General features: G+C 48.9%; 1 protein-coding gene across 1 annotated transcript; it reads left to right on the plus strand.

Annotated features, from left to right (window-relative positions):
* The first annotated feature begins 408 nt into the window (after window positions 1–408).
* BPIFB4 (BPI fold containing family B member 4) lies at window positions 409–27,043 on the plus strand. The gene is made up of 16 exons (XM_055543218.1): window positions 409–514; window positions 1,479–1,541; window positions 2,004–2,523; window positions 3,476–3,580; window positions 4,327–4,470; window positions 5,672–5,735; window positions 6,200–6,260; window positions 7,300–7,391; window positions 9,182–9,385; window positions 10,667–10,720; window positions 13,315–13,485; window positions 15,658–15,725; window positions 17,734–17,776; window positions 20,458–20,521; window positions 23,288–23,364; window positions 27,020–27,043. The coding sequence occupies exons 1-16, from the start codon at window positions 409–411 to the stop codon at window positions 27,041–27,043; spliced, it is 1,860 nt and encodes a 619-aa protein (XP_055399193.1).

Here is a 27,043-nt window from a genome sequence, read left to right on the forward strand (position 1 = left end):
GTAGATTTCTCTAGAAATCTCTGGAGAAATTTCCCCCGAGTCTGCCTTCTACTAATTTGCTATTTTGATTGGAATCCCTAACAGAGTATTTTTTCTCTATTCCTGAAGCTCTATTTGTAAATTTTCATCTGGGGAGATATTAATGAAACATCTATGTTATGGAACAGTTCAGTTAATGATATGTCCAGATTGACTGCAATTTGAAAAGCTCAGAAGGTGGCATCAGGAACTCTGGGCCTGCCTTATTGTATGCCCTTGGGTGATTTCCCCTGTTTCTGGGCCTCAGGGTCTTGATGTGACTCTTGATGGGTTGAAGGGGTGGTGCTAACTCCAGCTGCTGGGCAGGGTGGTAACACCCGGCCATGGCCCTATGACCCGCTGTCTCCTTAGCAGAGAAGCAGTGCCAGCATGTGGACGGCGTGGTGTGTGGCTGCTCTGTCAGTGGCGGCTGTGTGTGGTGTCCGCGAAGATACAAACACCATCCTCAGGGTTACCAAAGACGTGCTGAGCAACGGTGAGTCCAGTCCTGCAGAGAGTGAATGGTGGCAGGCGGCGGGTAGGGAAGTCCAGCCAACTCTGAAATTCCCAAGCACTCTGTTGCTCACTGGCAGGTTCTACATCAGAAGGATGGGTGGCTTCTCTCTGGGCCTTAGTTTCATCTTTTCCGTGAGCTCCCACTTCCTGAGCACTTGCTAGGGGCCAGGCACCATGCTGGGGAGTGTATGCTTGAGGCAGTAGAAAGCAGTGATTAAGAGCTTGCGTCTTGGAGTCAGCCTTCCTAGAGTTCAGATATTGGCTATATGACCTTAAGTCCATGACTTGAGTTCTCTGAGCCTCTGTTTTCTCATCTGTAAAGAGGGTGTCATTATGGTCCCCATCCTGGAGGACTGATACAAGAATCTAATGAGATGAATGACCTTTTGAAAACTCAGCACAGTTCCTGGTTCATAGAAAACACTCAAAAGTGGGAGCTGTTGTTGATCCTGCCTTCAGTTCTTGGGGGTCTCTCTTTTGTCATCTGGCAAATGAGGACACGTCCCCTGCCCTCATTCCTGTCCAAGGTTGTCATAGAATGAAAAAAATGGGGTCATTTCCTCAGTGTCATAGGCCTCAGTTTCTTTATCCATCAAATGGGGACAATAATTCTGGCCTTGACTATTTTCCAGGAATAAATTTGAATAATGCACTAAGGTGTAGGGGTTTTTGTTGTTTTTTACACTGTAAAGTGTGGAGTGCTTGGAAGGAAGGATCATGAAGAAAATCTACCCAGGTTTGGCTGAACAGTGTTGAAATCTGGTTAATGTGTGAGAGGTCAAAGCCAGCAGCTAATGAGTTCACGGGGATGTCAGGGCTGGTCAGGAGGAGCCTTACCATTCGACCTCAGGAGTTTACCAGTGGGGAAAGGGGACTAGGGAATGAGCAGTGCTGGGGACCGGAGTGGGAACGAGCCTCTGAATGAGACCTTTGCTTCTCCGCAGCCATCTCGGGCACCTTGCAGCAAAGTGATGCTCTTCGCTCAGCCCTGAGAGAGGTGCCCATGGGTAAAGCTGGTGGTGATGGTGGCGGGCCTCTCCTGGGGGGTCTGCTTGGTGGAAGTGGAGGTGGTGGGGGAGGTGGTCTTCTGGGGGGCCTGCTTGGTGGCGGGGTTGGAGGGGGTGGTGACCTGTTGGGCGGAGTTGGAGGAGGCTTATTGGGTGGCGGTAGCAGCAGTGGTGGAGGGCTCCTGGGTGGCAGTGATGGGGGGCTTTTTGGTGGTGGGAGTAGCAGTGGTGATGGTGGGCTGCTGGGTAGTGGAAGCCACGGTGGTGGGGGGCTGCTGGGTGGTGGAGGCCACGGTGGTGGGGGGCTGCTGGGTGGCAGTGGTGGGGGGCTGCTGGGTGGTGGAGGCCACAGTGGTGGCGGGCTCTTGGGTGGCAGTGGCGGGCTCTTGGGTGGCAGTGGTGGTCTTTTGGGTGGTGGCCGACATCGTTACGATGACTACAGACGTGCTGAATTCCCCCGAGGTGTCGGTGGTGTTCCTTACAATGACTTCCACGTCCGAGAACCGCCCCCAAAGTATACCAATGGCCACCAGCTGGGCGGTAATTACAAGTATGGTTACGTCGAGGCCAATGACAACACCGCTCAGTTGGGGGGCAAATACCGATATGGTGAGATCCTTGAGTCCGATGGGAGCGTCAGGGACCTCCGAACCAGCAACTACCGCAATGCTGAAAATGCACACGGCAGCCACAGGGACCATGGGCGGTACAGGTCTGCTGAAGGCGCGGCGCCCGTGGGCAGACTTCACCGGCGAGAGTTGAGGCCTGGAGAGATCCCGCCTGGTGTAGCCACTGGGGCACTGGGCCCAGGTGGTTTGCTGGGCACGGGGGGCATGCTGGCAGCTGACGGCATCCTAGCAGGCCAAGGTGGCCTGCTCGGCGGAGGTGGTTTCCTTGGAGACGGAGGACTTCTTGGAGGAGGGGGCGTCCTGGGCGTACTTGGCGAGGGCGGCATCATCAGCACCGTGCAGGGCATCACCGGGTAAGGAGAGGCTGGGGTCTCCCTGTCAAGCTCCCTAATGAACTCTGAACAGGAATAATCACCCCCAGGGGCCTGGAGTTGGAATAAGGATGGTCTTCAGTGTCTCATACACTTTAGGACCTGGCCTCAGGACTGGACGTCTTGAGTCTTGTATGATTTGGGATCTTGCTGTTGAAAGTCCTGAGTTTGAGTCCCAGCTCAGCCTTTTAGATTAGCCTGTGACTTTGGGCCATTCTTTTCCTCTCTCTGAGTCTCATTTTCCTCCTCTGTAGAATGGTCATAGTAATATAGTCGAGGTGGAAAAGACCCAAGATTGCGCATACATATTATAATTTCAACTATGCTCAGCCTCCTCCTCATATTCACTATTTAATTTGACCAATATTTAGAGTGCCAACTACATGCAAGGCGCTCTATTGTCCCCAGGGGCACGACCTCATGGTGAGCCAAGACAAGACACATCTCTTGTCCCGATGGAGCTTGCAGGCTGGTGGGTTATATGGCATCAATGAAGAAGCCTGGAAACAATTATACACTTACAGTGCTAAGAAGTTCATGAAGAAGTGAGGAGGTGTATAGTGGAGAGATCAGGGGAGGCTTCCCGGAGGAAGAAAACCTAGAGCTGAAATCTAAAGAATGTGTGGGAAGAAACCAGGCAGGGACAGGCAGAAGGAGTAGCATTTTTACATGAAAAAAAAAAAAAAAAGGTCAAAGCAAATACATGGAAATATAAACAGTAGACCTCCAGGCAGTGGGAGACTGGGTCATGGCATATTTTTTGCCTTTAATTTTTCTGTGTTTTCCAAACTCTATCCACAAATCGTAGGTCTTTCTAGAGCTAAGAAGAATGAATGAGGTGCAGAGGAGGAGGGTACAGGGAGAACGGTCCCTGGGGAGTGGGGTGCCGGGCACTGGAGATGGCAGCCCTCTCACTGCTTTTGGTCCCCCGCAGGTTACGCATTGTGGAGTTGACTCTCCCTCGGGTGTCTGTGCGGCTCCTGCCTGGCGTGGGCGTCTACCTGAGCTTGTACACCCGCGTGGCCATCAACGGGAAGAGGTGTGTGCCCTTGGTTCCAGAGGGGTCCCTGCCACCCTACATCCTGGCTGGGAGATCTGGGGCAGGTTATTTCTCCTTTTTGTCCATAATGTGGGGACTAAAAGACCTGAGGTGTCATCAGCACACACGTGGCTTATACCTTTGGGCTCAGGTCATCTGAGCAGCAAGCAGTGAAGGCAGCCTATGCAGAGGTTAAGATCCTGGGAAGTTGGAGTCTGGGGGCCCCTTGGGTTCAAATACTGACTCTCTTTTAACCCATGTGAAGTCAGGCCAGTTCTCCTAATATCACTGAGCCATAATGTCTTCACCTGCAATGGGCACAATAAGACATATCCTTTCCCAGGTAGCTACAGCCACTGTGACAGATGGTCTCCCTGAATTGTGTCTGCCAAGTAGTTGGTGCTCATTAGAGGACCTCAGGTGGTGGACCTTTGCATTGATTTATCCCCATGGGAGGAGGTCATGCCTACAAAGCAATATAATTGGGTGGTCACCTTGGAAACCAAAATTTGGACACAAGGTTCATTTATTGGCCTCTGTTCCCAGCCTTTGAAGCTCTCATAAGTGGGGATAGATTTGTTCACAGATGACTTGAGGGTTCAGGGAAGCCTTCTGGTTTGGGACCCCCAGACGTGAACCAGCAGCATAGTAGATGGCAGGAACTGCCAGGGCAAAAGCCAAGGTGCAGTGTGGTGGTTGGGCGTTGACTCACTCTCTCCCTGGTACCATGGTCTCCTCTCCTCTAGTCTTATTGGGTTCCTGGACATCGCAGTGGAGGTGAACATCACGGCCAAAGTCCGGCTGACCATGGACCGCACGGGTTACCCAAGGCTGGTCATTGAGCGATGTGATACTCTCCTGGGAGGTATCAAAGTTAGGCTGCTGCGAGGGTGAGTACCAGTGGGCTGTGGAGTGCCTTGGCAGATGGTAGAGTGATCTGTCTTTGGCAAATCATAGTTTAGAGCAGAGGCTCTGGAAGCAGCCTGGGGTTCAAACCTCTTCAGCTTCACTATTGCTTGCTGTGTGACCTTGGATAGCTCTGTTGCTCTCTCTGAGCTCCACTTTCTTTATCTGTGAAATAGCGGTAATTTTTTCCCCTTTGGAATTAAGATGGTGAGTGTAAAACACCTAGTGAAAATCTGGCACATTTTAAGAGTTTATGTTACTTGTATAACATGGGTATTGTGTTCAATGGTGCTCCAACTCAGTGAAATTTCCCAGTTGATGCTGTTCATGTGATCTTAATCAGATGTTGAGTTTTTTCTATTACACTGTACCCACAAACTGGCTGAGTACACACCTTGTGTCCAGAGGGGTTTTCAAGTGTCTGGATATTGGCTGGTACGCTGCCCCCTGATGATGGTTTCAGATGAGGGCGCATCAGGGCTACTCAGAACTGAGTCCCTTTCTTTTCACTCCCTGGCCCTCATCTTGAGAGATCCTTGTTCTTGGTCTCTCTGAAGCCCCCTAATCCTTCCTCTCCTGTCTCATCAGTTTCTTTCTTATCCAGCCCTCATGTTATCTAGACTGTGGGATCAGAGAAATTCACTGATGAAGGGACAGGCAAATTTGCATTTAAGCCCCAAATTTCCTCTTCATGTGGGCTTCTCTGAGTCTTTCTGCTCCAGGGTGGGTGGAGGCAGAAAAAAATCAGCCCCTGGTGTTCTGGTGAGATGAGGAGGGGGAAGGAAACCCAGAAACTTCACAGATTTTTAATTCACATTTTCACAAGGAAAAATATCTGGTGGTACATTGTTCAAAACATAAAATGACAAAAAGGCATGGCCCCCTGCCTCTCCATCTCCCATCTTCCCCCTTCCCAGAGAGGTCTCCTTGGTTATTTGTTTCTTGATTCTCCATCCAATTTTTTTAAACAAATGAAGCAAACATGAATGTAAATTTCATTCCCCTCTGTCATTTTAACACAAGTGAGCACATACTGGAAACACTGTTTTGTACTTTTCTCTCATCATTGGTCTCTTGGGAGAATTTTGTGTGCCAAACACGAAGAGTTTCCTTTTGCTTACCTTTATATGGTTGTGTAATATTCCACCGTTTGGTTGAACTGTCATTGATTTGCTCTCTCTTCAGGCTACTCCCCAACCTCGTGGACAACTTAGTAAACCGAGTCCTGGCCAATGTCCTCCCTGACTTGGTAAGAACCCATCCTGGGACCAGGAGCAGGAAGTACAAACTTTCCCCAGAGCGAGGGGCCCCGTGCAGCCTCCATTCCTGGAGGCACACAGGTGACCCAGAAGGAGAGAGGGACCCAGGGGGCTGGGACGCGTCCCTGGGGGTCTGAAAAGGGCCCTAAGGAATGCGGAGGGACAGATTGGTGAGGGGATAAAGAGGTGAGGCTTAAGATATACACAGTCCTTGGTTGGAAACCCAGCTCCAGCACTTCCAAGCTGGGTGGCAGTCACATCACCTCTCTGTGCCTCAGTTTTCCCATCTGTAAAATGGGGATCATGAGAAAGCCTTCCCCACAGGGCTGCAGGGAGGACAGGGCCACGCACAGAAAGGCAGTCAGTACAGTCGCTATTATCATTGTTCTCGCTTGTGCACCACCCCCCACGCCCTGCGAGGTCACCAGGATTCCATGCCCTCTCTCCCCTGCAGCTCTGCCCCATTGTGGACGTGGTGCTGGGCCTCGTCAATGACCAGCTGGGTCTCGTGGACTGTAAGTTCTTCCTTTGTTGCTTCATTCAACCAGCATCTTCTAGCACCTGATCTGGGCCCAGCCCTCGGAAGGGACCGGGGACACAGCAACGTCTGTGAGGAGGGCCCTGTGTGGTGCACGCAGTGCTGTGCGTCTAACGCCAGGGGAGAGGGGCTGCCTGGCCCTTCCCCTTGTCCCTGGACACTCCCCCCCCCCGCCCCGCCCCGCCCCGCCCCCCCCCCGCCAAGCCCCAGAGGGAGGAGCTTCCTGCTTGGACCCCTAGGCGCTGCGGCTCTGGATGGTATTGGGACGCTGGGTTTCCAGCCCCCAGGCAGCGTGTGGACTTGGAGAGGCTCTTCCCAGTTCCCTCATCTCTAAAATGGGGGAGTTGGCCTCAAGCCCTAGAGAGACTGGAGTGACTAACACTAGGTTAGGGAGTGACAGATGCCGTGGAGACCGTCAGGTCTTCAGATTCAGGCTGTGACATTCACCCTTGATCCAGGATTTCAGAGTAAACATTCCTGAAGGCAAGTCTGCCCCATGTGGTTGTCCAGGTCGTGCACGCCATGATTCCAGGGTCCTCCATCCAGATAGATCACAGCATAATGGTAGCACCTGTTGGGCAGTGCACAGTCTCTACAGCTGTACAGGGTTGGAAGAGCCCAGAAGTTAGGGCCGTTTATCACAAGCGGTCAGAGAAATGCCAAACTCAATTAAGCGCCACGTTGTGGAGCCCCATAATTTCTTCCCAGTACAGCACTTCACAGCTTACAAAGCTTATCAATATGTAGAATCTTATTGCCCACCCCCAACCACCAATATTGTCTGAGGAGTTCTATTAAGCTTATTTTACAGGGGAGGAAATGGAGATTCAGAGAGGTGCAGTGTCTTGACCAAGATCACACAGCAAGGAAGAGGCAGAGCTGGGGTTTGAACCCAGAATGCTTGCTCTTTCCATGGTGTCTGGAGCCAGAACCTTGCTGCCCCAGTCCCCTCAGGTCACAAAGAAGGTGTCTGGGTGGGTGGGGGGAGCTTCCTGTGACCCCACCTTTGCCTGCAGCTCTGATTCCTCTGGGGATACTGGGAAGTGTCCAGTACACCTTCTCCAGCCTCCCGCTCGTGACTGGGGAATTCCTGGAGCTGGACCTGAACGTAAGTGCCTGGGCTCGGGTTGGGGAGGTGGCCTACAGGCTGAGGTGTGAGTGAGGACCCCACCTTCCCTGATCCCTCACCCCCCGGAGCCCCCCACCCCACCCCCCACCATCAGGGCTGCTGCTGAATGCCTGGGAGGCAACATTTGAGCAAGACCTTTTCCTGCTTGGATGAGGACCTTCAAGAAGCTGTGTTGGGAAATTCAGTCACAGCCAACACTCACCTAGTACTTGCTGTGTGCCAGGCACATTCCTGGAACTTTATGTAGATTAACCCCGAAGCAGGCACTCTTACTGAGGAAAGTAAGACACAGAGAGGTTAAGCCACCTGCCAAAGGTCACACAGCTAATAAATGTGAACCCGGGCTTTGAAGCAGGCAGTCTGGCTTCTAGCTGTGGAAGCTGCTGCTATGGGCTTGGGTTTGTTGGAGGAGTGAATCTGGCTATTTGTGTGCTAAACATTAACACCTGATTCTTACCTGATTCTTCATGGTTGTTTAAAAAAGTCCTAATTTGTAATGTTTGCTGATTTCCATGGTGCAAGTACCCCTACCCTGACCAATTTCAGGCTACTAACATAACTCACTAAACACAGGGTTGGAAAGACATGCCTGGAATTGGCTCTTATGAGCTGATGCGAACTAGCTCAAGCACACCACTCAATCAGGCCCGTAACTGTGCATGCACATGCACACACACACACACACTTACCCTGGGCTGCACACACACAAGTGCCTTCCACTTCCAGCATCAGACACAGAGCATGCACACCCATGCCCTCAAAGACACAGCACACCTGTGCACACATATGTGCACACGGAGTATATCCACAGGCACAGAGGACTCAGGAGATGTTTATCAGTTAGCTGCTGTGTGCCAGACTCTGGACTGGGACTGGTAGTGAACATAACAAGATCCCTGACTTGAGGGAGGTGACCATCTACCGGAGTGGAAGGGCCATCTAAGAATCACTCAAACGATTAGAGACCTTGAGCTCTGTGAAAGGGATTCCTGGGCTATAGAGCCTAAAGCAGGGGATATGATTTACCCAGGGAGGTCACAGAGGGCTTCCTGGAGGAGGTGATGATACTTGAGCTGAGACCAGCCAAAGGAGTGGGACAGAACAAAAGAAGAGAGTGTGGGAGGAAACGGCAGGCAGGAAGCACGTATGGATGGTAGGGGGGCTGAGGTGGAGGTACAGATAGACAAGACCCTGGTGGCTGCATCGAGGAAGGGGGTGAGAGAGGCAGAGTGATTCCAGATGAGGCAGACCGCACAACAGCTTTTATGCTATGGAGAGTAGTCTGGCCTTTAAAGAGTAGATACTCTGGTGTATATGGTACAGGTGCATCAACTTGCTGCATTGCTAGTGAAAGGCTCTCATTCTTCTGTTTCAAATATATGGCACTGAACCATGGCTTAATTATAACTGGTCATACAGCAGGAACTGCAAGAGATGCTTCTTGTTCAGTCACTAAGTCGTGTCCGACTCTGTGACCCCACAGACCGCAGCACATGAGGTTGCTCTGTCTTCCACTATCTCCTGAAGTTTGCTCAGATTCATGTCTGTCCAGTTGGTGATGCTCACTAACCATCTCATCAAGAGATGCTATTCCATCACAAATTGAATTTATGGGACCATACATGAAAGTCACTCAGATCCAGTGGGTTTAACCAAGGAAGGCTGCCTGTAGGCAAATTCAGGGATTCATTCCAGCCTTCAGCCCCTGTCCTCCACTCTTCTCTCTGCACCCCTCCCCCCCGTGACCTCTTTCTTCTTTACTTCCCCAGACTTTGGTTGGAGAAGCTGGAGGAGACCTCATCGACTACCCACTGGGGCGGCCAGCCTTGTCTCCCAGGCAGAAGATGCCAGAATTGCCCCCCATGGGCGACAACACCAACTCCCAACTGGCCATTTCTGCCAACTTTCTGGGCTCGGTTCTGACTCTCCTGCAGAAGCAAGGGGCCCTAGATATTGACATCACCGATGGCATGGTGAGTGAGTCATGGCCCCCAGGAAGGGGCAGCTAGGCAGCGCACAGCCCACTGTTGATTCTCTCTAGTCCCCAGTGTCCTGAGAAATGGCTTGAAAGCAAAGACTATGGACAGTCCATCCCTTAACTCATGACACTAAACAACATCGAAACATTGCTCCCTAGTCAACTCTACATAATTTTATTCCAAACCTTTAAAAAAGCATAATATAAATCCATATGTCTATATCTCAGTACAAGTGTTTTGAATCCTTTTGCTTGGTAAACATTGATAGTGCATAACTAAGAGACATAAGAATAAAATATCACCTTTAGGTATGTTCCAGAGTCATTTTCTCTCCAAATCTTTTCTTTTAAAATATTTCAAGCCTTCATCAAAGCTGCAAAATAATACAATTAATATCATAATATCCTTCACCTAGATTCACCAGTTAATATTTTGCCACATTTGCTTCATATCCATCCATCCACCTATCTTTATCTGTCTGTCAATCTATCTATCTGTCTGTCTACATATCCCTCTATCTGCTGTTGAACAACTTGAGTGTCTGGAGTCATCACCTTTTGTTCCATAAAATTCAGTGTGTTTCTCGTAAGAGCAAGAGTTTCTCAAAATAACCCCATCATGTGCCTTATGTCAACCTTGACTCTACCAAGAGGAAAGTCTCCATTTGGTGCCAGTATGATGTGACCCTCTCTTAAACTTTCAGGTGTCCTCTTTTAACTCAGGGAGAGCAGAACTCCCCCCCTACAGACAATGGTATCCACGCACAGTGAGGTCATCGTTTTGTTTTTATTGCATTTAGTTTTACAGACGCCTTCACCTTCTGTCAAGTGGTACTGGCTTTCCATTTCTTAGGATTTGATAATTTTTAAAAGTTAGTCATTTAAGGAAGATATTAGCTAAATAATAGCACAGGTAGTTCGGGGATATGGTGGCATCATGCATTTAATGGACACTCACTGGGTTTCACACCTGGACCCGCTGATGTCCATCTTGTTTTCATAAAGACTCACGTTTTTAGAGGAGAAAGATTCAGATCTTGCCTCCTGCCCTGAGAAGTCCCGCTGCGGCTGCCCCATCCACTTAACCCCCAAATGGCTACCTCATTCTGCATGGTGGCCCCTATTGGACCTGTGGGGCCTCCCCAGAGGCCTTTAAGGGAGAGGACATGCCCCCACTGGTTGTCTGAGAGGGGTAGAGGTTTAATCACTGTGGTAGGAACTCCTGTCTATCTCTATAGCCTCGGGGACCCACACAACCCTTCTTCTTTCCCTGCAGTTTGAAGAGCTTCCTCCACTCACCACGTCCACACTGGGAGCCCTGATTCCCAAGGTACGTATGGGTGGTGCCTCCCCTCGCCTTCAGCCCCACGTTCCCTTTCACTGTCCCAGGAGCTGGGTAGGAAGGGAAGACACTCAGCACTAAGGTGGGTATTCCAACCTTCTCCCTGTGCCTTGAAAGTACAGTGAGAAAGGCTTGGAGACCAGACCCCCGGGGGTGTGTGGGCACAGAGGCTGAGGTGGAAAGCATCTGAGCTCTAGCCGTGGACAGGCCTGCCCAGGTCTAATCCCAGCCTGGTCACTTCCTTGCTGTGTGTCTTTGGGCAAGAGTCTTAATATCTCTGAGCCTTAGTTTCCTCTTCAGTCAAAGGAGGATGGTAATAGCTATTACACAGGTTCATCCAGGAGGGTAAAGGAGGTGAAGCACATAAGGATACTGACACCGAGCTTGGGGGTGGGGGTTGGAGAGCATGGAGGCCTAGAGAGAAAGAGCCACATCTTTGGAGCAGACAGACATGAATTTGATTCCAGCTCAGCACATCCCAGCCATACTCCCTTAGGCAAATGACTTCTCTCTGAGCCTCTTTTTTTCACCTGGAAAAACGGGCAAAAATGCCAACCCCACAAGGTGACTGCAGCTCTGGGATTTGAATCTAGGCCCAGAGTAGGCATTTGATAAATGTTAACTATGATCGTTCTTGTTAACTTATTATTATTATTTTTTAAAAAGAGCAGATGCAAATGCAGTCTTGGATCAGCTGCCATACACAGTTGGAACAAAGGCTTTTCTGATCCCAGTTCTCTTCCTAGCTCTGGTTCCAGGCCTGCTACCCTGCACCTGGCTGCAAAGAGCTTCTGACATGGTGTTATACAGTTGCCAGGGATTTCTGTAGTCAACAGCCATTTTAGACATTTTTCATCTCCTGTCTACCTGTCCCATCCTGTTCTGGGTGGAATTCAAAGGAAAGGAAACTGCGCTCAACAAATGGCCACTGTCGCCCTCGTGTGGTTGAAAGCTGAATGGCAGGGCACCATTAACGGCACAAACAGGGGCATCGCCAGGAGGCAGGCGGGCCCCTCAATCAACTGGACCTTCATTTATTGGACCACTTCTTACGTGCACTGCACTTTATGGTTCATGAAAGTCGTTAAGAATCCACAGTTTCACGTGGTTTTAATCCTCCTCCCATCCATGGGACCAGAAGGGACGAGAATCCCAGTTTACAGGCGGGGAAACCAGCTCAGAGCGGCCACACCATGTGGCGGCAGCCCAGCTGAGCTCAGTGAAGCAAAGACTCAGGCCGTCCTATGGGGCTGGGCCTGTAGCAGGGAGGGACTGAGGCTAGACACGGAGGAATGTCTCCTGGAGTTACCAGGAGACGCTTGACCAGAGCCAGGATAGGTATCCTGAGTTTTCTGCTGCTGTGGAGAGAATTCAGGGTAACCTCTCAGGGTTCCTGTGAATGGAGAGTTGTGAATTCTTGGAGATTCTGCATGTTGGGGTGGAGGTGGTTGGGACACCAGGCCCCTCTGTGGAAATATCCTGAAAACCCTTTTATGAAAAGCCAATGCATCAAATTATCAATTTGTTGAGAGGCAATTTGCCCAAAGGTGAGTCCACTGAGTGGTCAGTTGGTTATATTTATTAGATTAGCTGTTAGATCAAGAGTTTTCCAGGAGAGTTTCACCTTGAATGTGGTCAGGAAAATGAACGCCTTCTTAGGATCAGGACATACCCGGCTGCACTGGATATAGAAAAGCTGATGTTTAGCTTGGTTTCTTTTTAAAGTAACTTTGGGACTTTTTCCATATATTTATGTTCACTTAACATATTTAAGAAAAATGTTCCTTAAACTTTTTTGGTAAAGCAGTTATTTAGTAAATATGAGGGCTGGTCTTTTGATGACTGGTTCCTTTAGCCAATTGGGAGGAATCAGTGAGCATCGAACAGGCTCTGATCCCTCCCACCGTGTGTCTCCAGAGACCCCAGCAAATCCAGGTGGGTGGGGCAGGCTGTGCCTTGCTCTGGGAATTTCACTGCGAGGCACCTGGAATTGTAGACTTTCTCATTCTAGGTGGGGCATCCGGAGTCAGTAGGAAGGGAGAGAGGCCCTGGGCTCCCGAGTCACACAGACCTGGCCTAGAATCTCAGCTCTCCTGTTAGCCTTGGACAATTTGCTTGATGTTCCCCCTCTGAGCCTCAGTTTTCTCATCTGTAACACGGAGAAGAAAAGCAACGTATGGAGTTGTGATGAGTCAATGAAATCACGAATGTCCAGCACCAAGCTCAGTGTCCCTCTCCCAATCTCACCTCCCCAGCCCCCCAGGACCCTACCTCCCTAAGGACCAGGTTTTGAGCATTTCCACAGTATCTGTGTCATGTATTGGGTTTGAAGCTTTGCTGGCATGATTACATTGAATTCTCGCGATATCTCTTTGTGAGAGGCTTGGAGAAGACAGCCCCTGGCCAAACCCCACAGTGGATGGAGGCTTTGCATGTGGTTTGTAGGACTTAAGCAATATTGCAGATTCTGAAGGGATCCAGTGTGGGACCCTCTGCTGTGTGCTTAGAGGTTGGCTGATGACCCCCTGAGTCCTCCTCCACCATGGATGGCCCTGCTCACCCCACCTGGTGTCTGCCCACAGGTGTTCCAGCAGTACCCTGAGTCCCGCCCCCTCACCATCAGGATCCAGGTGCCAAACCCACCTTTGGTGACGCTGCAGAAGGACCAGGCACTGGTGAAGGTGTTCGCCACCTCTGAGGTCATGGTCTCCCAGCCCAATGATGTGGAGACCACCATCTGCCTCATTGATGTGGTAAGTGGGGGTGGGCGGTCTCCGGGAGTCTGCAGACACCTCCCCACGGTTCCCACCACAGTGACTATCAGTTGGATTTGGGGGCCAGATGACCTGATTCAAATCCAAGCTTTAAGGGCACTTATAGCTGTGTGACCTTTGGCTTGATTTTTTTCCCCCGTGGCAGTGGCAGCAGGGCATTAATGAGACGCTCAGAGAAGTACCAGAAACACCAGAAGGAAGCCACAAGAGCTGGCTGGGGTTATTCCCACAGGTTGTGTACCACACCCTATAGCAAAGCAGTCCTCAGTCATTCATTCAGCAATGTTTATTGAGCACCTACTATGTGTTATGTTTTCTACTAGAGGCTGAAGAAAGGCGAATAAGACAGATGGCTTTCTTGTCCCCGGTACCCAGGAGGGAAAAGATACAAATACAACAACTTCCAAAATTATTTCATAGAGGAGAATCCTCTTAAAATGATGTTACTCCTTTGATCGAAATTTAAACACAGCCCATCCTCTAACTATCATTCATAAAGTCCTCCCTGAGCATCCTCTGGTCACCTTTTAGCTCCTCAGTGTTCCTCCAACATGCCAGGCACAGTCAGTCCCACCTGGAGACTTTGCACATGTTGTTGCCTCTGTCTCTAATGCTCTTCTCCCAGACATCTGTGTGGTTCACAGCCTGGCTTCCATCAGGTCTCTGATCTAATGTCACCTCCTCCGAGAGGTCTTCCCAGACCACCTGTCTCAAATACTCCCACCCCTCCCATCTCTCTCTCTGTCTCCCTTGCTTTACATTGCTCATAGCCTTAATGTGATATTATTAAATGAATTCATTGGTTAGTTTATTACTGGGCAGAGACACATACCATTTTATTCACTGTAGGATCCCCAGGGCCAGGCGCAGAATCTGGTACACAGTAGGTGTTTGGTAAATATTTGTGGAAGGAATGTGCTCAGTTGTGTTGAGTGCCATTTCCCCCTCTTTGGTGAAAGTTTCAGGCTCAGACACTTAGGGTTCTATCCTGTCTGCTGTATCTTCCCAGTCTCTCCTCCCAGGGCTGGAGATGTGGTGAGCCACCTCTAGTCTGGGAGGTGGGTGTTCTCAGCTGGAGTGCACATGGAGTCCACACTGGGCATTGTCAGATGAGAAATTAAAAGGGCTGATTCTCACCCAGGAGTGGAGATGGCTGCCCCTCATCCAGTCCCCTGTTGATTTGTCCCTACCTTGCGGGAATTTTTTTCCATCAATAGCCCACATATTTGATCCAGCCCAGAACCCTGCCGTGACCCCACTGCCCCCTGGATCAGCCCTGATTCCTCTCCAGCCCATGTGCCCTGCCTGGTCTGGCCCGACCCCCACTCCAGCCTCCAGGAGTCCCCTCCCTCCTCGCCCTCTGGTTTTCTCTGTTCCTCTGCCAGCCCCTTTCCTGCCCTAGCTCTAATGCACATGCCCTTCCCACTGCCTGGATCATCTTCACACCCTCTTTTCCATCTGGCCAATTTGTATGTACCCTTCAGGCCTCAGCTCAAGTGCCATTTCCCCAGAAGGATTTCCCACGCCTGGATAGGTCTCTGCCACACACATTCATTGCTCCTGCTTCTTCTCCATCATCCTAATTATTGTTTTTACTAATAGCATCGCCTGAAATTGTTGGGAGCTTCCCTTTTCTCACAAAACAAAATTGTTTTATTTTATTTTTGGGGGAGGGGAGGGCCGAGAAGCAAAGAAGGATCTTCTGACAACAAGGCTTGTGCTTAGAGAAGGGAATGAGTCTGGACCTTATTTGCCCTCTCTTGGGGCCGGGGGCGGGTGGGGGGCAGTTATGACTGACAGTGATGATATCCAATCGCATCTACAACTGTTCTGAAGCAGGTTTCCTAGGCTGCAGGCCACGCCCGCGGGCTCTGAGACAGCTCAGACAAACTCAGTAAACATCCCCAACTTCCATGCCAATCATTGGCTTCCTGTGACTGTTCTTTCTGAAGAATGTTCCTCCAGCCTTTGCTGTGACTTACTTGTGAACAACAGTTAATGCAGGCAATTTATGATTCCCAACCCCTTCCCTCCAGAGGTGGGGAAAATCCATTACATTGGGTGTTATTGGGGGTCTCACAGGGAGCCCCCAGTGAGCAATGACCGCTGTACAATGGCAGTGACATTCCATTCACCTTCCCTTTCCTCCAGGACACAGAACTCTTGGCCATGTTTTCCGTGGAGAATGATAAGCTTATGATTGACGCCAAGCTGGACAAGTAAGAGGGTTTGCTGCTGAGGGTTCTCGCTTTTCATAAAGACTTCTTTGGCATTCTTATGTCTGGTGCCATCTCACAGGGAGGGCTTAGAGGTCTCTGGACTTGGCTGCTGGGTAAATCCAAGGGACGGCACAGGGGAAAATGGGCCATAACTGCCAAAACCACTGGCGTGAGCCGGGCAAGGAGAGTGGAGCCTTGAGCCTCACAGAAGGACCTGCCGCCAACAACAGCTTGGGCAGTAATGATAACTGCCGCTGCTGCTGGTGATTAGCCGGGCTCTGTGCTGGCTACTTCTGTGTCTAATGTCATTCAGCCTTGCAGAAGCAGGGCTATTATCTTCCCATTTTAAAGAGGAGAAAACTAAGACTCAGAGAGGTGGATTTATTTACTCAAGGAAGGCACAATATGAGAACAGAGTGTTTGCGGGGGGCGGCTGTGAGCCAACCATGTCTGTCTGATTTGGAGCTGTGTCGAATGGTTACAAGCACCAGCTGTGGAGCCAGCTGTATGGGTTCAGATCCTTCCGTGACCCCCGACTGGCTGTGTGATGTAAGCCAAGTGACCTTGCCTCTCTGAAACTCAGTTTTCTCATCTTAAAATGGGAATTGTTGTCTCCACCTTATAGGACTCATGATAATAGCTGTTATTTATTGGATGCTTTCTATGTGCCAGGCATTAAGCTAAGCCTTCAAGGTGTCTTCATTCATTTAATTCTTAACATCAGCCTATGGCTGCAAGGGTTACTATCATTGTTATTATTGTCTTCAAGGGTCCCACTTCAAGACAGATGAGAGTGTATGTAACACTTGCAGCGTGTGCCTAGTTCATTGTAAGGTTTTTGTCTTTTACAACAAATATTTATCAACCTCAACAGTGAGAGCTACTCCTACTGTGATGATAATTGGAGCCATTCAGGAGTATCTAACGAGGTCTGAGACTGGGGCCTGGAAGGGGAGCAGGGGGCAGCCGTGGGGAGAGCTGGGGGTTCCAGTCAGCGAGAGCAGAGCCGGCAAACTTCCAGGGGCAGGAAAGAGCTTGGGTGTCCTGAATGGAGCAGTCGTGGAAGAAGGAGGGATAGGAGGAGAAGTTGAGAAGGACTCCTACATTCTGAAGCAGAGTCTTCTCTCCTGAGAAGCCTCTATTGTTCCACATTGGTTTCTCTCCCACCTAGAGGCTAGTGGCTCCAATGTCTCTTTGCCCATGAGCAGATCTGGTCCAGCCTCTCTCAGGTGGGACTGCTGCTTTGCATGTGAGATTCAGGTGCAGCGAGACTGAAGCCCTCACAATGCAGAGAAAGACCTTGAACCCAGGCTCGGGGCTCCCTGCTCAGAACAGCACAGCAACCATGAGTGCTGCTCAGGGCATGAGTCCGGGGCTCCCTCTCCCAGCTCTGTGGCCTTGGCCAGTTTCCTGGGAGCCTCTGGTTCCTCCTTCATGGAATTCCTGAAGGATCTTGCCAGGTAGTGATGATGCTCATGCGGGCATAGCACTCACCGGGTGCCAGGGGTGATTCTATGGGATTTACTTGAATTACCCTATTTAGTGCTTATAGACACCCACTCTGCAGAGGAGGAAACTGAAGCATGGGGAACTTAAGTACTTTGCCAAGGACACATAGCTGCAATGCGAGCCTTATGCACATGTCATCGAGTCTGGTACATAGTTAATGTTCCATAATGGAGACCAGCCCTACTCATATTAACTCCCCCAGATCCAGAGGGGTCTCCCTGAGGATGTTGGTGGACGGTCTTCTTACACTGAAATGTGAGCCTCTTATGATTCTCGGCAATTGCTACTTCTTTCTCTCTTTATTTGGCTGCACTGGGTCTTTGTTGCAGTCCACTGAGAACTCTTGGTTGCAGCATACAGACTCTTGGCTGAGGCATGTGGGGTCTAGTTCCCTGACCAGGGACTGAAACTGGGCCCCCTGCATCGGGAGCTCAGAGTCTCTGAGTCACCAGGGAAGTCCCAATAGCTCCTTCTAACAAGCTGTTTTCTTCATCTGCAGGACCAGCCTCAACCTCAGAACCTCAAACGTGGGCAATTTTGATGTAAGTACCAAGCTCAGGCCCCAGAGTCAAGTCTGGGAATGGCACCCTGTGAGGCTGGCTGGGGACTGGGATGTCGGTGAATTCCAAAGCATTGATAGACTGTCAGGCCTCATTTTACAGATGGGAAAACTTGAGGCCCACAAAGCAAGTGAGGGGCAGAGTCCTGATTCACAGCTCCTTCTACCATGCCTGTGGTGTCCCATTCTAACTGCCTTCATGGGGATCACTTGGCCCAAATCCTCCACCCCAGGGTGGGTGGCAGTGGGGGCAGCCATGACCTTTGGGACCTCTTCCTTCCTGGATTGGGGGATTTAGCTTTGCCACTGACTCTTGTGTGACCTTGGCTATACCTACCCACTCAGCCTATTTCCTTGTCTGTAAGGCAAACAGGTTTGAACTTCTTTTGAAACCTCCACATTCTAGAATTCTGCCTTTCTAAAGATCCAGGAATCTGAGACACTTATATTCTAGAATTTGTTTTTTTTTTCTTGTTTATTTTTTTATTTAATTTTTAACTTTACAATATTGTACTGGTTTTGCCATATATCAACATGAATCAGCCACAGGTATACATGTGTTCCCCATCCTGAACCCTCCTCCCTCCTCCCTCCCCATTCCATCCCTCTGGGTCGTCCCAGTGCACCAGCCCCAAGCATCCAGTATCGTGCATCGAACCTGGACTGGCGAGTCATTCTATATATGATATTATACATGTTTCAATGCCATTCTCCCAAATCATCCCACCCTCTCCCTCTTCCACAGAGTCCATAAGACTGTTCTATACATCAGTGTCTCTTTTGCTGTCTCGTATACAGGGTTATTGTTACCATCTTTCTAAATTCCATATATATGCGTTAGTATACCGTATTGGTGCTTTTCTTTCTGGCTTACTTCACTCTGTATAATAGGCTCCAGTTTCATCCACCTCATTAGAACTGATTCAAATGTATTCTTTTTAATGGCTGAGAATTTGATCCTGTTTCATCCGTTTTTTCATTCTTGTGTCCCCCACTCCACCTAAGACTTTGAAAATGCCTATTTGGCGTCACAAAGAGTTGGACACGACTGAGTGACTGAACTGAACTGACTGATTTTATAAATTGACAATGAAATTGATGCTTGCTTTCTGGGGCAAGTTTGGGTGAGATTTCCACTTACGCAGAGACAGTCATGGTGCTTTTCTTATCCAAACAACTCATAGGATTGGTATCATCAGCTTCATTTTATAGATGGAGAGATTGGTACCCAGATAGGGGCAGTGGCGTGCTTTACAGCTGGTTGGGGCAGAGCTCAGACTAGAATGGAAATCTCTGGACTCCAAATGGAAAAAGACACCAATACTTAATTGGATATTTAATGAATATTTCTGAAGCAATAGTAATTGGCATCAGGCACTACATTAACCTTTTATTTATTTATTTATTTTTAAATAAAGCCTTTCTCCATTGATTCTCAACTCAAGCTTATGATTTGGGTGCAATTATTGGCCCACTTTCCAAATAAGACAGTCAAACACAGAGAAGTTAAGTGACCTGCCCAAGGTCACAGAGCTGGTAAGAGGCAGTGTGTTAGTCTTTCAGTCCTGTCTGACTCTTTATGACCCCATGGACTGTAGCCCACCAGGCTCATCTGTCCATGGGGATTCTACAGGCAAGAATACTGGAGTGGGTAGCCATTCCCTTCTCCAGGGGATCTTCCTGACCCAGGGATTGAACCCGGGTCTCCTGAACTACAGGCAGACTCTTTAGCAACAGAGCCACCAGGTAAGAGGCAGTGCTGGGACTTGAGTCCCATGCTCTGTCACCATGGTATCATGTGGCACCATGCCGTGGCAGGTATTCTACACAGAAGAGCTTATGTTTGGTTTGGACAAGTACTCCCTGAGGTAAAGATTGCCCACTCACATTTTCAGATGTAGAAAGCAAGGTTTAGAGAAGGGAAGAGCGGTTCTATATGAAAAAGGGCTTCCCTGGTGACTCAGAGGTGAAGTTATCTGCCTGCAGAGCAGGAAACATGGGTTCGATCCCTGGGTCAGGAAGATTCCCTGGAGGAGGGCATGGCAACTCACTCCAGTATTCATGCCTGAAGAATCCTATGGACGGAGGAGCCTGGCGAGCTGCAGTCCATGGGCTTGCAAAGAGCTGGACACAACTATAGCACGCACACACGCTATGTGAAAAGGCTCAAGACCAAGCGTTTTACATGATCCGCTCCTAATCCTCACTGCTGCTGGCGAGCCGGACTTGCTGGCCCATTTTACAGCTGAGGAAACTGGGCGTCAGAGAGGTGAGGGAAGCTGCCTGGAAGTCCATGGAAGCTGAGCTGGGGTGGGGACCTGAAGTGCTGGTCACAAAGCGCAAGGGCCTTCCAAGCCACCAAAGACCCTGTGCTCTTTGCCCCTTGGGAAGACCTGATCTCCCTCGGTCTCTGCCTCACCATGAGCCTTGGGCCAGCACTTGCCAGGAATTGGACCTCAGCCTGCGCATCTGTACAAGGAGCAGGTGGACCAGATGTGCCTTGGGGTTGGTGGTGCTGGAATCACAGGGGCTCTGGCTGCAGCTCCCAGATTCTTCTGGAGATGCTCTTCGGCTTCCTCTCCAGCCACAGGGCTCGGCGGGGAGGGGCCTCAAAGATCCCTTCAGACCTAAGAGAATCTCTGCCTTTTCGTTCTTCCTCTGCAGGTTGGCCTCTTGGAGGTGCTGGTCGGGAAGATTTTTGACCTGGCGTTCATGCCTGCAATGAATGGTGAGAGAGGGTGCCCCAGGGGTGCGTGGCCTGTGGATCAGGGGGTTACTGGTTTGTTGGGCATATTTGATGCACAGCTGTTCCACCTCAATAGCATTCCAGAGACCTTCACTCTAAGCTTATTTATCTCAGCCTCTAAATGCAAATATTGCCCCAAGATTCCATCAACTTATTTATTTGCTGCTTTTGTTGTATTCTTTCCCTGCCCCGCCTTATTTGACTGATTTCTCTGATTATCTATGTGAACTTCTGATTACATGTGAAAATTATGTGTGTATACATTTTAGAAAGTCCAGAGAGGTTAGAAAACAAAATCTCACCTCCAGAGGCAATTAATCCCAATATCTGGGTATACTTCCTTCTAAACTCCTCTTTTTTGGTTTTTAAAATTTTTATATTTATTTTCATTGGGTTTCTTTTCAGTTGTGGTAAGATATATATATATATATATATATATATATATATATATATACACACATATATACACACACACACACACACACACACATATATAAACATGAAATTTGCCTTCCTAACCATTTTTAACTTAATTCATGTGGCTGTGTTCCTGACTTATTTTTTCTGACTTATCTTTAATTGTGTATTTATTTTTACTTGCACAGGGACCACATGTGTATTTTATTAATGTAAAAAGTTCGATCAGTACAGACAGAACTAAAGTTGCTGTTACCAATATTCCCAGCCTCCTAACTCCCTAGACAGTTACATAGTCAGTTAGAGGGTTTTCTTGCCCAAATTTATAAATAGATCAAACAGCCTGGTGCCTCATCTCTGTGGCTCCTTGTTGAGCCCTGGGGCCACTGGAGGTTGGCTCAGCTGCTCCATCAAGAACCACAGCCCTCAAGCTGTTATCAACCAGGGTTCTTGGCCCCCTTAATCAATAGAAATTGATCAGAGGCCAGACAAGAAATGCAAGCAAGGCTTTACTGGGGTTCCTGATGCAGCAAGGGGGGAGCAAGAACAAACAACAGGTTCCCTTGCTTACTGTCTCCCTGAGTGAGGCAAGCTTGCTTCTTATATGTGGTGAGGGTAAGGGTGGTCCAGTGGTCAGGCTAGAGGGGTGACCTAAGTGGTTTGTCCACCCCTTAGGTGGTATTGTGTGTACAGGGCATGTGCAGTATCCTGCTTCTGTTCCCGACCTCTTCTTCTTTGGTCCAGGCTCTTTAAAGCTGGCAGTTCTTTAAAGATGGCAGTTAGGTTTTCGGTTTGGGGAGAAGGCAATAGCACCCCACTCCAGTACTCTTGCCTGGAAAATCCCAAGGACAGAGGAGCCTGGTGAGCTGCAGTCCATGGGGTCGCTAGAGGTTGGACACGACTGAGCGACTTCACTTTCACTTTTCACTTTCATGCATTGGAGAAGGAAATGGCAACCCACTCCAGTGTTCTTGCCTGGAGAATCCCAGGGGCGGGGGAGCCTGGTGGGCTGCAGTCTATGGGGTCGCACAGAGTCGGACACAACTGACATGACTTAGCAGTAGCAGATGCAGGTTTTCAGTTTATTTGTATCTTTTGTCCAGAATTTGCCCCAACTCTTACTTTTAGTCCCATACAGTTTCTTTGTATTTTCTTGCTTGAGGAGAGGTGTGTCCAGGTGCAAGAATTGCAGCAAAGGGTCCCAGGTCCCAGCTTGTCTCATTGCTGCTGGACCCCAACCTCTCTCTCCCCACTTCTGCATCCTGGAAGATGGAATGAAGAGGGGTGGCATCAACTGTACCAGCTCAGTTCATTTGGAGAACTCTTGATGTCAATCAGACCTTTTTTCAGGGGACTGTCACCAGAGGAGACTGAATCAGAACCACAGAAAAGTGCTGGTCACCAGGCCCATGCTCATTCCCTGGTAGGAGAGGATGATGTCAGGAGATAGATGGGGCCGGGCTGACCTGGGAGCCAATAGATGGAGATGCTCTCCTGAGCTTCACCACTAGGAGGTGCTGTGAACTTGACAGCAATTCCCTCAATCTCACTGTACTGCGATTTACCATTCTCAAAAGTGAGAGGTTGGGTTAGATCTATGATTCCCAAAAAGGGTTCCGTAGAAAATCAGTCCCACAAGATACTCTGAGAAAAGGGTTCCACTGCCAAGCAAGTTTGGGAAATACTGCATAGGTTCCTGAGGGGTAGATTCACAATGTCCTTAGTCCTCTGAAAAATCCTGCTGGAGTCAGAGGATTAAGTCCCGTGTTCCCCACCTGCCTCCCCCACTTTCCTGGCTCCCTTCCTCATTCGCTCTCTTCCTTCTTTCTTTCTAGAATGTTAATCAGCAGGTCTGCTTAGGCTCTGATGATCTAGACCTCCACGGAGGTCACTTGTTGGGGTCCCATGTGTTTCCTTCCGTGCCTTCATTCAGCAAACCTCTGTCTCCTCCTCTGCGCTGCACCCAGGTCTGGGTGATGCTGGGGACACAGTCCTTGCCCGAAGAAACTCACAATCTGGTGGTGGTGACAGATGCGAAGACAGGGCATTAGTATGCTGTGGTTTCCGGAATGCAGTTGTTCGGGAAGAGTGGCAGGAGCCCAGGGTTGCTCAGCCTGGTGGGTAGGAGGCCTCACAAAGGTGACATCGAAACAGAATTTCGGGGAAGGCTCAGAACTCAGCAGGCAGGCAAGGCTGAGGCTGTGTGCTCCCAGCACAAGGACGGGCAAGGACAAAGTCCTGTAGGCATGAAAGACGTAATACTGGAGGCTTCAGGAAGGTTGATGCCTCTTGGCCACACTGATTGTACCCGATCATTTTTTTCCCCCACAGCTGTGCTGGGCTCCGGTGTCCCTCTTCCCAAAATCCTCAACATCGACTTCAGCAATGCAGACATTGACATCTTGGAGGTAAGGGGAGATAGAGCTCTGTTCTGCCTTCCTCTGCAAACCCAGGAATTGGGAGGAAGAAGAGAAGGGAAGGGCAGGGCGGGACAATAGCAGCCTCTGCCTTCAAAGGATGGGGCTGGGGGAACAAGAAACAAAGCTGCTAGGAGCCTTAAATGAAGCTCTCATCACTGCCCCCACCTCACAGATGGGAATACTGAGGCTCAGAGCAGTAAAGAACTTGCCCAAAGTGAAAGTGTGACATAGTTCATCAGAAAATTTTTTATTGAGCACCCAGTATGTGCCAGACAATGCCCAAGGGGCTGAGGAAACAGTAGTGAACAAAAACCCTGGTCCTTGCAAAGCTTCAACCAGTGAGTAGATGGGCCTTTGGGAAAATGTTCCTGAATAATTGCTAATTGGAATCACAGCAGGTGCTATGGAGGGGATCTTGTTACCACTTCCAAAATACACATATGTTCAATATCTGAAATTCAAAAAATACAAAAAAGATGAAACAAACACATGTTTATCTTCCTAGATATATTTGCAACCCAGAAATTATCCCTTAGAACATTTTGTTATTTTTCATTCCAATCTCTCTGGAACTTTATTTTTAAACATGGCTTGACCAGGGGGTCCGTCAATAGAGCACTGGAGTTGAAGAATAAGGGTCCTGGCATCCACTGGCCTGGGTTTAAATCCTGACTTTGTCAGTTTCCAGCTGGGTGGCCCTGGGCCTCAGTTATCTCCTCTATACAAAGGGGCTAATCATAGTGTGTATCTACCGGGCTGCATTTAGGATAAAAGAGCTTCTGTACATAAGGGGCCTGTACAGCCCCTGGCGCGGAGTCAGCATTCTAGAAGTGTCCGGCATTATCAGCATCACTGAAATAAAGAAGGCACAGTGTGCATCCTGGTGCACAAACTGTCCTGACTCCAGGATTCAGTTCTTTAGAACATGATCCCCGAACATGATCCCAGATTGACGAAGTCCTTTTCAAAAGGTAGCACCTATTTGCATAGCCACCAGCTGTGTGCCGAGAGCCCAGCTCCTCACACTCATGCCAGGCTTGGGCCTCCTCAGCCCAGGGGACAGCCCACCCCCCGCCCCCACCTTTGGGGAAGAGTCAAGAGAGGCGGCAGTGACCTTGAATGGGCAATGTGGGTCAGACACCGGCTCTGGGCCGTCCTTGGGGGCGCCAGTCGTGGTCCCTTCTCTTGAGCGCCTGCAGGACCTCAGCACTACTTTGAGCCTCAGTTTCCTCATCTGAAATGGGGAACACCACCACCCACCTCACGGAGTTGACAGTGAGAGATTAAATGAGATACAGCATTTCAGCGTTAACGGTCATCATTCACTTGTTAAAAATGGGTTAGGAAATGTGAACAGGATTGGCAGAAATTTATCGTCCCCATCATCACCACAGTCATCATTTCTACCGTTTACTGAGCATATGTGGTGCACCCTGCGCTGTCTTATATGCATGTGGGCCTTTCCAGGGCTCCGGTCAATGTTGGCCTCATGTCGTAGGTGAAGGACCTGCGTATCAGAGAGGGTAGGCCACTTGCCGAACGTCACTCAGCTAGTGAGAGGCAGGATTTGCACTGAAATAACAGAGACAGCTCAGACCAGGGGTTTTCACCCGAGATTGTATTGCAACCCACCTCCCCAACCTGAAGGGAATTTTAAAATGTGTAGGGATGAATTTTCTTTCCTGAATAATCACGCTTGAGCATTTTATATCAAAATATTGGGTTGGCCAAAAAGTTCATTTGGGTTTTTCCATAACATCTTATGGAATAATCCAAACTAATGTTTTGGCTGACTCAATACATATTATTTTGTTATAAATTACTTATCTTTTATTTCTTCTGTATATTCCAGTAAAAGAATTATACTGGCTTTTAAAATATATGTATCAGTAGATTATGTAATCTATGAGATTTGTTTCAGAATAAAGGAAGTAATATGAAGTCCTATAATCAAATGAAAAATGGGTGTTGGGTCCGAAAGGTGAAAAATCACTGGTTTAAAGAAAGATTCAGAAAAAAAGAGAAAGACTCAGAGGCTCTTGTAGGCCCTGTGTTGTTCAGTGGCTCAGTTGTGTCTGACTCTTTTCAACCCCATGGACTGCAGCACACCAGGCTTCCCTGTCCTTCACCATCTCCCAGAACTTGCTCAAACTCATGTCCATTGAGTTGGTGATGCCATCCAACCATCTCATCCTCTGTCATTCCCTTCTCCTCCTGCCTTCAATCTTTCCCAGCATCAGGGTGTTTCCTCATGAGTCAGCTCTTTGTATCAGGTGTCCAAAATATTGGAGTTTCAGCTTCAGCATCAGTCCTTCCAATGAATATTCAGGACTCATTTCCTTTAGGATTGACTAGTTTGATCTCCTTGCAGTCCAAGGGACTCTCAAGAGTCTTATAGGCCCTCTGTAAATGGTAGCTATTCTTCTTCTTCTTCTTACTACTACTATATGGGTCTAGCCATTTATTTTAATTTTTTATTTTAAAATAATTTTAGACTTATAGAAAAGTTGCAAAAATAGTACAGAGAGAGTTCCAGAACACTCTTCACCTATCTTCCTCCAGTGTCAGCATCTGCTGTAGTCCAAGTACAATGATCACAGTCAGGAAGTTAACATTAGTACAAATCCACAGGCCTCACCTGCCAGCTTTCCCACTAATGTCCTTCGTCTGGTTCAGGATCCGGGCTTCCACTTCACAGCTGGTGGTCACACCTCCTTAGTGCCCTTCAATCTGGGACAGTTCCTCAATTTTCCTTGTGTTTTCCGACCTTGACATTTATGATGAGTTGGGCTGGATTTGTGGGATGTCTCTCAATTTGGATTTGACTGATAGTTTCTCATAATTAGATGAGGTTATGTATTTTTGGCAAGAATGCTGCCAAACAATGCTGTGCCCTTGTCAGGGTACCAAGTCAGGGCACGTGACGTCAGCATCTCCTTCCCGGATATGTTCAGCTTTGCTCTTGTGGTTAAGGTGGATCCTGCCAGATTTCTCCACCAAGTTGCTACGTTCTCCCTTTATAACTAATCAATATCGCATGGGGCCTAAACTTCAACACTATGCAAATATTCTGTTTCTCACCGCACTTTTTCCACTAATTTTGTCGTTCATTAATGATTTTTGCCTTCAACAGTATTACTGTGCTGTTTGCCTGAATGGTGATTTTTTTAATCTCTGCAATTCCTTTCACACTTACTAGTTGGAGTTCTGCTGTAAAGAAAAGTTACCCCTTCTCCCTCATTTATTTATTTACTCAATTACTTATACCAGTATGGACACATGGGTATTCATTTGTGCTATGAATTAAGTCTGTTGCTTTTATTATTGTTGTAGATCTTTTTAATTATGAAAACTGGAGTTTGGAAGAGTTTGGAGAGGGGCTCAGGCCTGCTCCTCTTTATTTGGAAAAGAAGGAAATGAGGGGTAGGGTGGGAAGTGTCTTGCCCAAGATCCCCTGCTCACAGCAAGCTAATGACACAGCCAGGGTGATTCTCAGGCCCCTTTGACTCCAGCTGTCTCCACTGTTCAGAGTTACTGCTGCCGAGAAATGCGACTGGCCTGACCCCAAGGCAGGCAGTTGTCTGCTGAGCTGCAGCCAGAAGCCGCCCCACTCACTAACCAGCTCTGTGTTCTGCCCTCCAAGGACCTTCTGGTGCTGAGCACCTGA

The sequence above is a fragment of the Bubalus kerabau genome, chromosome 13, assembly GCF_029407905.1.
Source record: "Bubalus kerabau isolate K-KA32 ecotype Philippines breed swamp buffalo chromosome 13, PCC_UOA_SB_1v2, whole genome shotgun sequence".
NCBI classification, from domain to species: Eukaryota; Metazoa; Chordata; class Mammalia; order Artiodactyla; family Bovidae; genus Bubalus; species Bubalus kerabau.

Excerpts from the sequence above, each read along its gene's own strand:
- BPIFB4 (XM_055543218.1), top strand. The coding sequence starts at position 409 with ATGTGGACGGCGTGGTGTGTGGCTGCTCTGTCAGTGGCGGCTGTGTGT. Across the intron at positions 3,581-4,326 it reads GTGGCCATCAACGGGAAGAG|TCTTATTGGGTTCCTGGACA; the intron begins GTGTGTGCCCTT and ends CCTCTCCTCTAG. Across the intron at positions 13,486-15,657 it reads CCATCTGCCTCATTGATGTG|GACACAGAACTCTTGGCCAT; the intron begins GTAAGTGGGGGT and ends CCTTTCCTCCAG.